At 37.5% G+C, this 14,931-nt stretch overlaps 1 protein-coding gene across 2 annotated transcripts in view; it reads left to right on the top strand.

Annotated features, from left to right (window-relative positions):
* The first annotated feature begins 246 nt into the window (after positions 1-246).
* The window catches only part of LOC110441499 (acyl-coenzyme A synthetase ACSM3, mitochondrial-like), a 22,598-nt gene continuing 7,913 nt past the window's right edge, over positions 247-14,931 (top strand). Inside the window, exons 1-15 of one of the 2 annotated variants that reach the window (XM_021484666.1) lie at positions 247-304; positions 2,156-2,509; positions 2,694-2,794; positions 3,531-3,643; positions 3,771-3,889; positions 4,095-4,156; positions 5,544-5,598; positions 5,790-5,911; positions 6,645-6,801; positions 10,791-10,919; positions 11,473-11,529; positions 12,964-13,044; positions 13,243-13,344; positions 13,475-13,602; positions 14,300-14,399. In XM_021484666.1, the coding sequence (XP_021340341.1) occupies positions 2,222-2,509; positions 2,694-2,794; positions 3,531-3,643; positions 3,771-3,889; positions 4,095-4,156; positions 5,544-5,598; positions 5,790-5,911; positions 6,645-6,801; positions 10,791-10,919; positions 11,473-11,529; positions 12,964-13,044; positions 13,243-13,344; positions 13,475-13,602; positions 14,300-14,399 (1,614 nt within the window). In that variant the 5' untranslated portion in view covers positions 247-304; positions 2,156-2,221. Of the gene's footprint in view, positions 305-2,155; positions 2,510-2,693; positions 2,795-3,530; positions 3,644-3,770; positions 3,890-4,094; positions 4,157-5,543; positions 5,599-5,789; positions 5,912-6,644; positions 6,802-10,790; positions 10,920-11,454; positions 11,530-12,963; positions 13,045-13,242; positions 13,345-13,474; positions 13,603-14,299; positions 14,400-14,931 lie in introns of both variants that reach the window. The other variant, XM_021484665.1, reaches the window with a different exon arrangement.

The raw sequence follows: 14,931 nt of genomic DNA, 5'->3' as shown, positions 1-14,931 counted from the left end.
ATATACATATATTAACTATAAATTAGTAGTGAATAGTACATATATATAGCAAAATCAAAATTATTTTTGTTTTTAATGAATGAACGGGGAAAAAACGCAGTTCAATCCGTATTTATTTGGTAAATACTCCTGTGCGATTTGAGCGATCCCTACCGTTATACATATGCTGGCAATATGTGGTGGCCTCAGTTTTTGACCCAACTGGACCATTTCAACTTTCTAAACGCAAGCGCCCCAAAGTCTTAGGCGGATGTGAGAAAGGAACGACAACTCTTGGTTGAATGATAAGAAGTTGCGGACTGAAGTAAGTGGAAATGTTCGAAATGATTTTGTTGGTTTAGATTTTGCAATTGTTCTTTTCCATTTAAATTACATAGTTTGATAAGTCTTAAATAATTTGCTTCATTCTTATTGGACAAGGTCCAAAAAGCACCGTACTGTAATGTAGAATCAGCGATCAGAACGGGGTAAACTGAAATCTACTTTCGCTTTGACCTCATCGAGTACATCTAACGTATAGGTAACTTACGTGACGTTTTGTTGACACTGAATAAATAGTATACGGAGAGATGGTGTTTTATTACGTGCATACGCCTTTTTTCTATGATTAAGGCGGTATCTCGTACTTGTCATAATGTACCTGTAGATGTCATTTAATGGATTTATGCTTATGAATGTATAGATAAAATATCTCTCAAAATTACATTCATGAATGATGATAAAGTTTATTATGGATGCTTTTAAGTTCTATTTGAATCACAGAACAGCTTTACATATTGAAATGGGTAACTGTTAGTGCATAGCTGTTTACTGTGCTGTGCAATACTCACTATGCAATTGGAAACATAAACCTATTGAATATAAAAGGTTGTCCTGGATTATAACCATAACTTTTAATAACTCAAGGAATCATAATACAGGGTGTAACAGGTAAGAGAATAGTGTGCTTCCACGATCCCTAGGTTCCTAGTCGGACACTCTACCACTGAGCTAAAGGGAATCTTGAAGCTTGAAGGCGACCATAATCCTATGTACAATTAAAATCTGCCACACAGGGTATTGTTGCTAGCTACTGTAGACCTTATATCCCGTTCTTATTAAGAACTGAAATTTACAGGGAGAAAAACTCTTAGACAAGTACATGTAGTTAAGTGCAATGTAAGCACATGTATCTTGTAATAGTCATGGAATTTCTCAAAGTATAAGCAAAACGTTGTTTGAAATCCTGCAGCATATATATTAATTAGACTTGTGTCAGCTTCTACCGTGTATCTATGTACATGTTGTATGATACCCTTATAAATATACTGTATGCATGTTTATGAAGCCCCTAACTGTATATGTATGTCTGGTACGAGGCCCCTATAGTTTATGTATTTAACAGAGGTCAATTTTTTTTAAATGCCTCCTCTGATGATTGGACCCAGAACCTCTGGCTTATATTAGAGTCTGATGCTCTACCTAGAAAGGTAAAGAGAAATTCACCTGAGCCGAGTTGGTAGGAAGCAGCTAGTAATTTACCTTGTTGACATACTCCCCTTCCTGGAAAGAATTTGTCCGGAGTTTCCAGTCGTCATAGTAATTCTTATGGAAGTATTCCTGAGTATTTTTGTCAATGTTTCCTGAGTTTCTACATGGGAACCATTATCTAACCCAAGTCCTTATCTTTTTAGTGCCTGAGCCTCCCCTAGGGATCAAACCCAAGACCTCTGGTTTACTAGTCGGATGCTCTACTGAAAGAGAAATTCTCCTTAGCTGAGTCAGTAGAAAGCAGCTGGTATTTTACCAGGGTGACATTATTATGTTTAATGAGGCCACTATTCTGTCCAGTACACCTGTTTTGTAAGAGGCCTAGCATCATAACTATGTTGTGTGAGGCCCCTACTCTGTTGGTGTTTTCTTTTGCTATATGAGTCCGTAACTTTTTATGTGTGTTTTGTGTCATTACAGGTAGACCTGGTACCCTTTATGTGTGTTTTGTGTCATTACAGGTAGAGCTGGTACCCTTTATGTGTGTTTTGTGTCATTACATGTAGACCTGGTTCCTTTTATGTGTGTTTTGTGTCATTACAGGTAGAGCTGGTACCCTTTATGTGTGTTTTGTGTCATTACATGTAGACCTGGTACCCTTTATGTGTGTTTTGTGTCATTACAGGTAGACCTGGTAACCCTGTTGGACACTGGGCTGTAGGTACATGTAGACAGTGTTCACACAGACAACATGAGGTTAACAGCACTGGGTCCTCAGATGCATCTGTGTTTGAGGGCACTGCTCCCGGGTGTGGGTACCTCTGTGGCCAGAGGAAATTATCACAGTGAAAGGTCAAGGTCATTGTTGGGTTTTCATGGTTGTAGGACTTACGGAAATCAAATAATAGACTCTCATGAAAGATTTGAGGATTATGAATGGCATAGAAAGTGGATGGAAAGTCAATCCAGGAAAGAAAACCTCCCTGAGTACTATAATTTTGCTGGAGATGCAATTGACAGATGGGCAGCACTAGAGAAGGTGAGACAATGCACATCCATCAGTATGTATGATAATATCAACAGCCAACAGTCTATATTATAACAAGTTTATCAATGTATAATAGCACATTTTACAACTTCATTTTGTATTATGTGTAAAGCATTACAGGTAGTTTGGAAATTATATCTCAGCTAATTTTGATATGATTTGACGTTTGTATCAGACAGGAGCACGGCAATCATCCAATCCTGCTTTATGGATAACAAACGATGAGGGCGAAGACCGCACTTGGAGCTTTCAGGATCTGTCTACTGTGTCAAAGAGGTATTGGGTTGCCTTAACTGGTTACTTGACAGGATGCTTGTTACCATGGTTGCTAAAGCATTAAAAAAAAGAAAACTTTATGTTAGAACAATTGCAAAACAACTTATATCAGCTTACATTAATCACTCTTGTTGACTCCGATAGTAGCACAAGGGGTCTTACCAAAGTCTGTCTTCTATAAGCTCTTCAGGTTTTCAAAAGACATTGGTAATATCAACTGACAATTTGCCTGTAACAATTCTTGATTAAGTTAATTGTTAATTTACCTGTAGGTATATTTACAGTGATAAAATCATTTGGCAATTTACCTGTAATTACAACATACTAAAAATCCACTGAATTTACCTGTAAATGCATACTGGTATTTGTTGATCAACATAACACTGTTAATTTAAATGTAAATATATGCATTGTGATTAAATCAAATGAATACTTACCTTTTAATGCATGTACATGTATAGTAATAAATTTAATTGACAATTTTCCTATAAATACATATACATGTACAGTGATAAATATACCTAATTGACCATATACTTTTTAATACATGTATGGTGATCCGAATATCAACCTGGTTCTTGTTACTAATAGTTAAGTATATATAACTTTTTATGTTCCTATTTTTCATTTAATAGTATTATATACAATGTATACAGTTATATTTCTAAAATCACTGGCTAGGTACTTTGTGACTGGGATACCTACTGTTACACCAAGTACATGATTTTTGTTTTAGGACAGCCAATGTGCTTATCCACAAGTGTGGCCTTGACCCCGGGGATAAGCTCATCCTCATCCTTCCGCGAGTCCCGGAGTGGTGGTTCGTCAATGTGGCAGCAATAAGAGCGGGTAATATTAAGTCACCTGACATCACTTACATTCTTCATTGTGTAGAAGGTCTTCATTTTAGGATTTTCCTGAATAGCTTAATAGCGCGAGTGTTTGTATGATCACTAATGCACAGTTTTATTTATAGGTTTGATACTGAGTGCAGGAACAGTGTTACTGCGTCCAAAGGACATCAAACACCGTATCCAGCTATCGGGGGCCAAGTGTATAGTGGCGGACAGACTGTCGATGGACAACGTGGACAAGGTCAGACATCGTACTTACAGTGTCATGTACAAGGGGTCAACTTCTTCATCATCCCACTTCAGTATTAAACACCCATCCTACCATACCGACCAACAACCTCCATCACGCCATCACGCCATCACCACAACACAAATACCTGTCTGTCTTAGCCCAAACCAATAATACTGATGATTACAAAAGCTTATCCCTTTGATTTTATTTGCAGATTGCAGATGAGTGCCCTTCACTGAAATCCAAAGTTTTTGTTGGCAGTAGATCAGAAACAAGGTAGATATATAGAATAAAGAAGAAAAAGTAATAACATGATGCAATAGATCCACCTTACACTGTGTTGATATTAAGTCAGAAACAAGGTAGATACACAGAGTAGGCACTAGATATTGGATTCCACTTAATATCATGTTGGCAGTAGGTCAGAATCAAGGTAGATATATAGAGTAAATGCTAGTTAATACAACTAATTCCATTTAATATCATTTTGCTAATGTCACATTTCAGTTGATACATATATTCCTAAAACATGTTTTCTATTAGATGTATGTACATATTTTCTGTTAGATGTATGTACATGTTTTCTGTTAGATGTATGTACATTTTAAGGAGCTTTTGCTTTTTATACTCTTTATACTCTTTTTTATCATGTTCTATTAATCACATGTGAAAATTATAAACTCTACAGGATTATTTGTTTTAATGACCAGGAAGGGGTCCATTGGTTTATGTAAAACAATTAACCAAGCATTCTGTGAAAAGTTTTGTTGTGATATGATAAGGGTGGATTGATATGTGGTGTTTATGAATGATGTTTACTAAAAGTGTTTAGTTTTCACAGAAAATGTCTTAATGTCCCATCAATTTCTATCTTGTTTACCTCTAATAAATAACACAAAAAGACCATTAAAATGACTGTTAAGAAGAATAAAAGTATTTGCAAAAGTCGGAAATGTAACTTTCAATTCTGAAAGCAAATTGGTGAGCCTATCTTCCATCTTATTGTTCCAAATTTTTCTTTATTAGAAGTTATAAACAAGAGTCCCAATGGGCCTGCATCGCTCACCTGGTATTGATCTCTCACTTGTAACCTTAAAAGTGATCTAAAATAAAGCTACAGGCAAAATATCAGTATTTATGACTAAGAGTCATTCAAAAGAAACTGTTGAAAGATTTTAAAACCTTTGACCCCTGTGACCTTGAAAGTCAAACAAGATCATTACATCTTTTGGTTATTCAGGAGAAGAATTTTTAGGACAATTAACCCCTGTGACCTTGAATATGAGTGAAGGTCATTCATTTGAACAAACTTGGTAGCCCTTCATCCCAGCATGCTACTTGCCAAATATCATCACCCTGGGCCTTTTGGTCATTAACAAGAAGTTTTTTAAAGTAAAATATTGACTCTTCGGGCCAGGTGAACTAAAAAAGGGGGTTTGTAAGAATGTGTACAGTCAAACCTGTTCATAGAGACTAATCCTTTATAGTAGATTTTTGGAACCACAATTATCAGATAGGAACGATGTATACTTCAATATTGAATGATTCACCATAGAAAAGTGTATCCCACTAAATCGTCACTGTACCAGTATTAGTTTCTTTTTACTTTAAAGGTGAAACAGATGATGCTTGTTAAATACCTTGTTTTGTGTATTTCCAATAGGCCTGGTTGGCTTAACTTTGAAGATGTGCTGTCTAAAGCCAGTGATGAATTTCAGGTATGACCATTTATAAAATTAAATAATATATTGTTTAAAATTAACAGTAGTACAAAGTAAGATTTCCATGTTTGTGAGATTGATAAGCAGGTAGTGTATATCACCTTCTTCTATAGAATGATGATGTATTTTCTTAGGGTTAGAAACGAACTTATTTTGAAATTATATATATCTTTATTTTCCAATTGTAGACAGTAAAATCAAAATTCAATGATCCAATGACAGTGTTTTTTACGAGCGGAACAACAGGGTCTCCCAAGATGGCTCAGCACACCCACGGTAGCTATGGATACGGTAACATCATCACAGCAAGGTAAACATCAAACACTCAAATCGTTTTCTGTTCCATTCCCTGTCTTTCAAACTTTGTGCACTGGCCTGATGACCTGTTAACTACTGGGGTATATCCTAGCTTGATACATGTACTGCATATAAATTTGAGAAGCTGAGTATAGGGATTTCTTTTGTGTAGAAATTCCAGAAGACAAACATTGATCTGCTACTCCCCATGCAACAACTGAAGTAAAAGCAATGAAGAAATAACCTGTTAATATAAATCCTATACCCGAAATATACAGTGGAGAGCTAATTATTGATAATAGTAACCCAGATAAGTGTTAGTTCAGAGATACTGGTCGTTCAGATAAGTGTTAGTTTAGAGATACTGGTCGTTCAGATAAGTGTTAATTCAGAGATACTGATCATTCAGTATTAGAACAAGCAGTGTATTGGGTGACAAGATCTAGGTTTGAATAATTGAAAATTGGCATAATTTGGGTTTTGATTATCAGTGTTTATTCTGTGCATGTATATGGAATTAAGACACAACCTCTTGAAATCATAGGCAGTGAAAGTGTACCTGTAATGTACTTTACGAGACACCTGACAATATAAAGACACCTGACTTTATGGTTATCTAATTACCTTATAAGGACACATGACTTTATATAATTAAGGCATCTGACCTCAGCAACACCATACTTTATGGACATCTGACTTAGATATCTGGTAATATTCTACATGGTTTTTACTATCTATACATGCAGGTACTTCCTGCAGACAACGGAACAAGATGTGGTGTGGAATATGTCAGACACGGGATGGGCCAAGTCGGCCTGGAGCAGCCTTTTTGCTCCCTGGTTACAGGGCTCCTGTGTTTTTGCCCACAACACAGACAAGTTTGACCCGGTATCAACACTTAAGGTAAGTCTGGGGAGAGTAGCACTGTCAATTTTACAGGAGTAAAAGTGTCAGAACACAGGAGGTTGCTTTTCATATTCTTCCATTTTCTCTTGGTGTAAGAGTTGTAAAAACGACTGGTTCAAAATTGACAGTCATAACAAATAAAAATTCTCACACTGGAATTACATAATGATGATGTCACCCTGGTAAAATACCAGCCACTTCCTACCGACTGGGCTAGGAAGAATTTCTCTTTAACTCATTGGGTAGAGCGTAAGACTAGTAAGTCAAAGGTCCCAGGTTCGACTTCTGGCAGAGGCATTACAAAAATAATGACCTAGGTTACACTGAAAGAAAGCATGTGTTGAATAAAAACATACTTCTTTAGTATACATCTAATAACCATCTAATTGACCTTGAAGTGAACATCACCAAGACCGAATTATTCGCACTGCACATTTTCTGTTTGTTTGTGTATTTGTTATGCTTCAAGGACAAGTTTTGGTGGATGGGTGGGTTAGGGTTATGCTTCAAGGCATGTTCAAGCCAGCCATCAGTGTGTTTTATGTCTGTGTTATAGGGTTCAAACCTCTGTGTTGTAGATATTGGAGACAAAGCCAGCCATCAGTGTGTTTTATGTCTGTGTTATAGGGTTCAATCCTCTGTGTTGTAGATATTGGAGACAAAGCCAGCCATCAGTGTGTTTTATGTCTGTGTTATAGGGTTCAATCCTCTGTGTTGTAGATATTGGAGACAAAGCCAGCCATCAGTGTGTTTTATGTCTGTGTTATAGGGTTCAATCCTCTGTGTTGTAGATATTGGAGACAAAGCCAGCCATCAGTGTGTTTTATGTCTGTGTTATAGGGTTCAATCCTCTGTGTTGTAGATATTGGAGACAAAGCCAGCCATCAGTGTGTTTTATGTCTGTGTTATAGGGTTCAATCCTCTGTGTTGTAGATATTGGAGACAAAGCCAGCCATCAGTGTGTTTTATGTCTGTGTTATAGGGTTCAATCCTCTGTGTTGTAGATATTGGAGACAAAGCCAGCCATCAGTGTGTTTTATGTCTGTGTTATAGGGTTCAATCCTCTGTGTTGTAGATATTGGAGACAAAGCCAGCCATCAGTGTGTTTTATGTCTGTGTTATAGGGTTCAATCCTCTGTGTTGTAGATATTGGAGACAAAGCCAGCCATCAGTGTGTTTTATGTCTGTGTTATAGGGTTCAATCCTCTGTGTTGTAGATATTGGAGACAAAGCCAGCCATCAGTGTGTTTTATGTCTGTGTTATAGGGTTCAATCCTCTGTGTTGTAGATATTGGAGACAAAGCCAGCCATCAGTGTGTTTTATGTCTGTGTTATAGGGTTCAATCCTCTGTGTTGTAGATATTGGAGACAAAGCCAGCCATCAGTGTGTTTTATGTCTGTGTTATAGGGTTCAATCCTCTGTGTTGTAGATATTGGAGACAAAGCCAGCCATCAGTGTGTTTTATGTCTGTGTTATAGGGTTCAATCCTCTGTGTTGTAGATATTGGAGACAAAGCCAGCCATCAGTGTGTTTTATGTCTGTGTTATAGGGTTCAATCCTCTGTGTTGTAGATATTGGAGACAAAGCCAGCCATCAGTGTGTTTTATGTCTGTGTTATAGGGTTCAATCCTCTGTGTTGTAGATATTGGAGACAAAGCCAGCCATCAGTGTGTTTTATGTCTGTGTTATAGGGTTCAATCCTCTGTGTTGTAGATATTGGAGACAAAGCCAGCCATCAGTGTGTTTTATGTCTGTGTTATAGGGTTCAATCCTCTGTGTTGTAGATATTGGAGACAAAGCCAGCCATCAGTGTGTTTTATGTCTGTGTTATAGGGTTCAATCCTCTGTGTTGTAGATATTGGAGACAAAGCCAGCCATCAGTGTGTTTTATGTCTGTGTTATAGGGTTCAATCCTCTGTGTTGTAGATATTGGAGACAAAGCCAGCCATCAGTGTGTTTTATGTCTGTGTTATAGGGTTCAATCCTCTGTGTTGTAGATATTGGAGACAAAGCCAGCCATCAGTGTGTTTTATGTCTGTGTTATAGGGTTCAATCCTCTGTGTTGTAGATATTGGAGACAAAGCCAGCCATCAGTGTGTTTTATGTCTGTGTTATAGGGTTCAATCCTCTGTGTTGTAGATATTGGAGACAAAGCCAGCCATCAGTGTGTTTTATGTCTGTGTTATAGGGTTCAATCCTCTGTGTTGTAGATATTGGAGACAAAGCCAGCCATCAGTGTGTTTTATGTCTGTGTTATAGGGTTCAATCCTCTGTGTTGTAGATATTGGAGACAAAGCCAGCCATCAGTGTGTTTTATGTCTGTGTTATAGGGTTCAATCCTCTGTGTTGTAGATATTGGAGACAAAGCCAGCCATCAGTGTGTTTTATGTCTGTGTTATAGGGTTCAATCCTCTGTGTTGTAGATATTGGAGACAAAGCCAGCCATCAGTGTGTTTTATGTCTGTGTTATAGGGTTCAATCCTCTGTGTTGTAGATATTGGAGACAAAGCCAGCCATCAGTGTGTTTTATGTCTGTGTTATAGGGTTCAATCCTCTGTGTTGTAGATATTGGAGACAAAGCCAGCCATCAGTGTGTTTTATGTCTGTGTTATAGGGTTCAATCCTCTGTGTTGTAGATATTGGAGACAAAGCCAGCCATCAGTGTGTTTTATGTCTGTGTTATAGGGTTCAATCCTCTGTGTTGTAGATATTGGAGACAAAGCCAGCCATCAGTGTGTTTTATGTCTGTGTTATAGGGTTCAATCCTCTGTGTTGTAGATATTGGAGACAAAGCCAGCCATCAGTGTGTTTTATGTCTGTGTTATAGGGTTCAATCCTCTGTGTTGTAGATATTGGAGACAAAGCCAGCCATCAGTGTGTTTTATGTCTGTGTTATAGGGTTCAATCCTCTGTGTTGTAGATATTGGAGACAAAGCCAGCCATCAGTGTGTTTTATGTCTGTGTTATAGGGTTCAATCCTCTGTGTTGTAGATATTGGAGACAAAGCCAGCCATCAGTGTGTTTTATGTCTGTGTTATAGGGTTCAATCCTCTGTGTTGTAGATATTGGAGACAAAGCCAGCCATCAGTGTGTTTTATGTCTGTGTTATAGGGTTCAATCCTCTGTGTTGTAGATATTGGAGACAAAGCCAGCCATCAGTGTGTTTTATGTCTGTGTTATAGGGTTCAATCCTCTGTGTTGTAGATATTGGAGACAAAGCCAGCCATCAGTGTGTTTTATGTCTGTGTTATAGGGTTCAATCCTCTGTGTTGTAGATATTGGAGACAAAGCCAGCCATCAGTGTGTTTTATGTCTGTGTTATAGGGTTCAATCCTCTGTGTTGTAGATATTGGAGACAAAGCCAGCCATCAGTGTGTTTTATGTCTGTGTTATAGGGTTCAATCCTCTGTGTTGTAGATATTGGAGACAAAGCCAGCCATCAGTGTGTTTTATGTCTGTGTTATAGGGTTCAATCCTCTGTGTTGTAGATATTGGAGACAAAGCCAGCCATCAGTGTGTTTTATGTCTGTGTTATAGGGTTCAATCCTCTGTGTTGTAGATATTGGAGACAAAGCCAGCCATCAGTGTGTTTTATGTCTGTGTTATAGGGTTCAATCCTCTGTGTTGTAGATATTGGAGACAAAGCCAGCCATCAGTGTGTTTTATGTCTGTGTTATAGGGTTCAATCCTCTGTGTTGTAGATATTGGAGACAAAGCCAGCCATCAGTGTGTTTTATGTCTGTGTTATAGGGTTCAATCCTCTGTGTTGTAGATATTGGAGACAAAGCCAGCCATCAGTGTGTTTTATGTCTGTGTTATAGGGTTCAATCCTCTGTGTTGTAGATATTGGAGACAAAGCCAGCCATCAGTGTGTTTTATGTCTGTGTTATAGGGTTCAATCCTCTGTGTTGTAGATATTGGAGACAAAGCCAGCCATCAGTGTGTTTTATGTCTGTGTTATAGGGTTCAATTCTCTGTGTTGTAGATATTGGAGACAAAGCCAGCCATCAGTGTGTTTTGTGCTGCTCCCACAGCAGTGAGGTTCCTGGTCCAGCACCCACTCCGTCAGTACAAACATGGGAAGCTACACTGTGTCAGTGCTGGGGAACCTGTGGTTTGTACATTGTCCTACAATGTGTACTGTTTTACCATCAGATTTATTCAAATCTGGCTCATTGGATTGATCACTACATAACTCCATTGCTAATTTGTTAATGTGGGCACAGTTCTCATGGCAATTGATGTGAACATAATTATATTTACCAATCTATGCAAAATTAGACTTTCTTGTTGATTCACACATAATTGTTTATTAATAATCTGTAGTTTAAGCTTTAAATGAATACAAAATATGTTGCTGTTATGTTTTATCAGACCCTTTGTCTTGTTTATGAGGTAATAACTGAGGATAAGCTAACATTTCACAGTTTAAATGAGTGTCACGTTTTGTAAATTTCCTGTACATGTGCTCCTGTTATAAACCAGACGAAATAGAAAGCCAAACCTTGAAGCAGTTTTTATTCTGTATTAATATTGGGAACTTTTGGCTATTCTGTGATATCATTGAGAACACATATAGATATCAGTACACACATGCACAGCATTCAACTAAGGTATTCTCTGAAGAACTTTCTGTTTGTGTGACATAGAACCCAGAGCTGCTGCAGGAGTGGAAAACAGGGACAGGACTGGACTTGTACGAGGGCTACGGTCAGACAGAAACAGTACGTTACAACTATCCTACTCTATAGTATATGTCACAATTAACTTTTTCTCCATAGACACCTATTGTGTGTCACAATTAACTTTTTCTCCATAGACACCTATCGTGTGTCACAATTAACTTTTTCTCCATAGACACCTATCGTGTGTCACAATTAACTTTTTCTCCAAAGACACCTAGCTATCGTGTGTCACAATTAACTTTTTCTCCATAGACACCTATCGTGTGTCACAATTAACTTTTTCTCCATAGACACCTATCGTGTGTCACAATTAACTTTTTCTCCATAGACACCTATCGTGTGTCACAATTAACTTTTTCTCCATAGACACCTATCGTGTGTCACAATTAACTTTTTCTCCATAGACACCTATCGTGTGTCACAATTAACTTTTTCTCCATAGACACCTAGCTATCGTGTGTCACAATTAACTTTTTCTCCATAGACACCTATCGTGTGTCACAATTAACTTTTTCTCCATAGACACCTATCGTGTGTCACAATTAACTTTTTCTCCATAGACACCTATCGTGTGTCACAATTAACTTTTTCTCCATAGACACCTAGCTATCGTGTGTCACAATTAACTTTTTCTCCATAGACACCTATCGTGTGTCACAATTAACTTTTTCTCCATAGACACCTAGCTATCGTGTGTCACAATTAACTTTTTCTCCATAGACACCTATCGTGTGTCACAATTAACTTTTTCTCCATAGACACCTAGCTATCGTGTGTCACAATTAACTTTTTCTCCATAGACACCTATCGTGTGTCACAATTAACTTTTTCTCCATAGACACCTATCGTATGTCACAATTAACTTTTTCTCCAAAGACACCTAGCTATTGTGTGTCACAATTAACTCTTTCTCCATAGACACCTAGCTATCGTGTGTCACAATTAACTTTTTCTCCATAGACCCCTAGCTATCGTGTGTCCCAATTAACTTTTTCTCCGTATACACCTATCGTGTGTCACAATTAACTTATTCTCCAAAGACACCTAGCTATTGGGTGTCACAATTAACTCTTTCTCCCTAGACACCTAGCTATCGTGGGACACAATTAACTTTTTCTCCATAGACACCTATCGTGTGTCACAATTAACCTTCTATCTCTATAGACATAGATGTTATGTCACAGTTAATTACCTATCAATTCTGATAGGTAGAGATTGTATATCGCAATTAACTTACTCTATATGTTCAGCGACACTACCTTACAATTAACGTAATCTCTCTTACTCTCTAGCTGTGTATGGTCAGCCAGACACATTAGGTCACACTTTCTTCCTTACTTTGTATGGTCAGAGATTGTATGTCTCACCTACTTCACTCTATCAACAGAGATGGTCAAATTTGTCTTGATTCATAAGCATGTTTCATGTCTCATAACCATTAACTTAAATCAAACTGAATCTGTTGATTTACAGACCTTTCTATGTGGAACATATCCTATGATGGAGAACAGACCAGGATCTATGGGGAAAGCTGCCCCAGGGATTGACTTAAAGGTACGTATGTAGGGTATCTTTATGGAGAGGGTTAGACAAAGAAAGTATCTTTGGAGCAACTGTTCCTATATATAATGCTATATAATGTATTTTAAGAGAGAGTGATGGAAATTTATAAAAGGAGAAATTCTTAGAATGTCTTTATCAGGAATAGTTGTATTAAGTTATGTACTTTTATTCTCATTAATTGTTTTGCAGATTGTGGACGACAATGGGGTAGAATTACCACCAAACACAGAGGGTAACATCGGAATCAATACCAACAACTACCGCCCCATAGGGCTCTTCTCTGGCTATGTGGTAAATATCACTATTAGGAACTGTTAAAGTGAACTAGATGTATAATTAATAATTACAAGCTTTATTGATCAATCTTATCTTACAATGTGTAGCATAGTTACTCTGACGTGTGTTATGTTATTGATGCCAGGGCGATCCGGATCGTACAGCCTCAGTGTTCCAGGGTGGATACTACTTGACGGGAGATCGTGCCAAGATTGACGAAGACGGATACGTGTGGTTCATTGGACGAGCTGATGATGTCATCCTCACATCAGGGTAGGTGAAGACCATACAAGGAAATGTTAGCCATAGTTTGATATTTGCCATTTTACTCACAGTTTTTATTACAAGGCAAAAATGTAATATGATAAATTATTAATTATGTTTCTAGAATGAGGGCAAAATAAAAACTGGTAAAAGTTTGTTTATTGTTGAAGGGTCAATGTTTATATGGCAAAAGATTCCTTGAATACACAATTTGTAAGTGTCCTGCCCCAATATGTGTGAAGTTATAGCCTTTTGTTCTCTGTACATTAGTTTCACTGGGACATAATTTGTAACTCATGGAACCTGTCGCATGTAATTGCCAAATTTTGTATCAAGTTTTTCTTTTACATCGAAGAGAATCACACACTGAAATCACATTTAGTTTAGTTTAAACATATTTCTTGACAAAGGCAAAAAGTTTGGGCATAAGTTACATTCGAACATTATGAAAGTCTTTTCCTTAATTCCTTATATACAGAGTTATGACCCTTTGTTTATTTGTTATGTTGTGGTTTGCATGGAGGTGTGGGACTATGGATAGATAGCTTGGTACTAATTTTGTTAGATATAACCAATACAAAGAAAATATAGACTTGTCTCTAAATACAGAATATATACACCTTTGTCTTTAATACCATGCAACCTTCCTAGATATAGCCAATACCAAATAAGTATATTTACAGTTTACCCCACCTTTGTCTAACAGGTACAGAATAGGGCCATTTGAGGTGGAGAGTTCACTGATAGAACACCCGTCTGTGTTAGAGTCGGCTGTGGTCAGTAGTCCCGACTCAGTCCGAGGAGAGGTGAGTAACCATGGGTGGATTTTCGTGACCTGGGTGTAGTGGTTCCTCTGTAATACAGATACTATATACCAGCTGGTCAGCATAAAGATAAGGTATGATGGTTTTGCAGTTAAACATACAATTTTTGTTTTGACAATTTGAAAATAAATTGATTTTGAAGTATTAAGGGGAATCCATCAGATACAAATTTGGTATTTATTGTGGTAAATCTTATGTATGTGTTGTGGAACTGGACTGGGTCGATCGTTGGCAACCAGGTAGCTCAACTGATAGATCATCTGCCTAGAGTTTGGAAGGTCCCGGGTTCGAACCCCGGTCTGGCCGTGCATTTTTCCTCTCCTGTAACATGTACATATGCAATTAGAGGTGTTGGTTTATATTACAACACATATACTATGTTGTTGGTTTGTGTTACAACACATATACTATGTTGTTGGTTTATATTACAACACACATACTATGTTGTTGGTTTGTGTTACAATACATATTCTATGTTGTTGGTTTGTGTTACAACACATATACTATGTTGTTG

This window comes from Mizuhopecten yessoensis, unplaced genomic scaffold, assembly GCF_002113885.1.
Source record: "Mizuhopecten yessoensis strain PY_sf001 unplaced genomic scaffold, ASM211388v2 scaffold715999, whole genome shotgun sequence".
Taxonomy (NCBI): domain Eukaryota; kingdom Metazoa; phylum Mollusca; class Bivalvia; order Pectinida; family Pectinidae; genus Mizuhopecten; species Mizuhopecten yessoensis.
The sequence above is the reverse complement of the archived record's forward strand: the minus strand, read 5'-3'. Positions and strand labels throughout refer to the sequence as shown.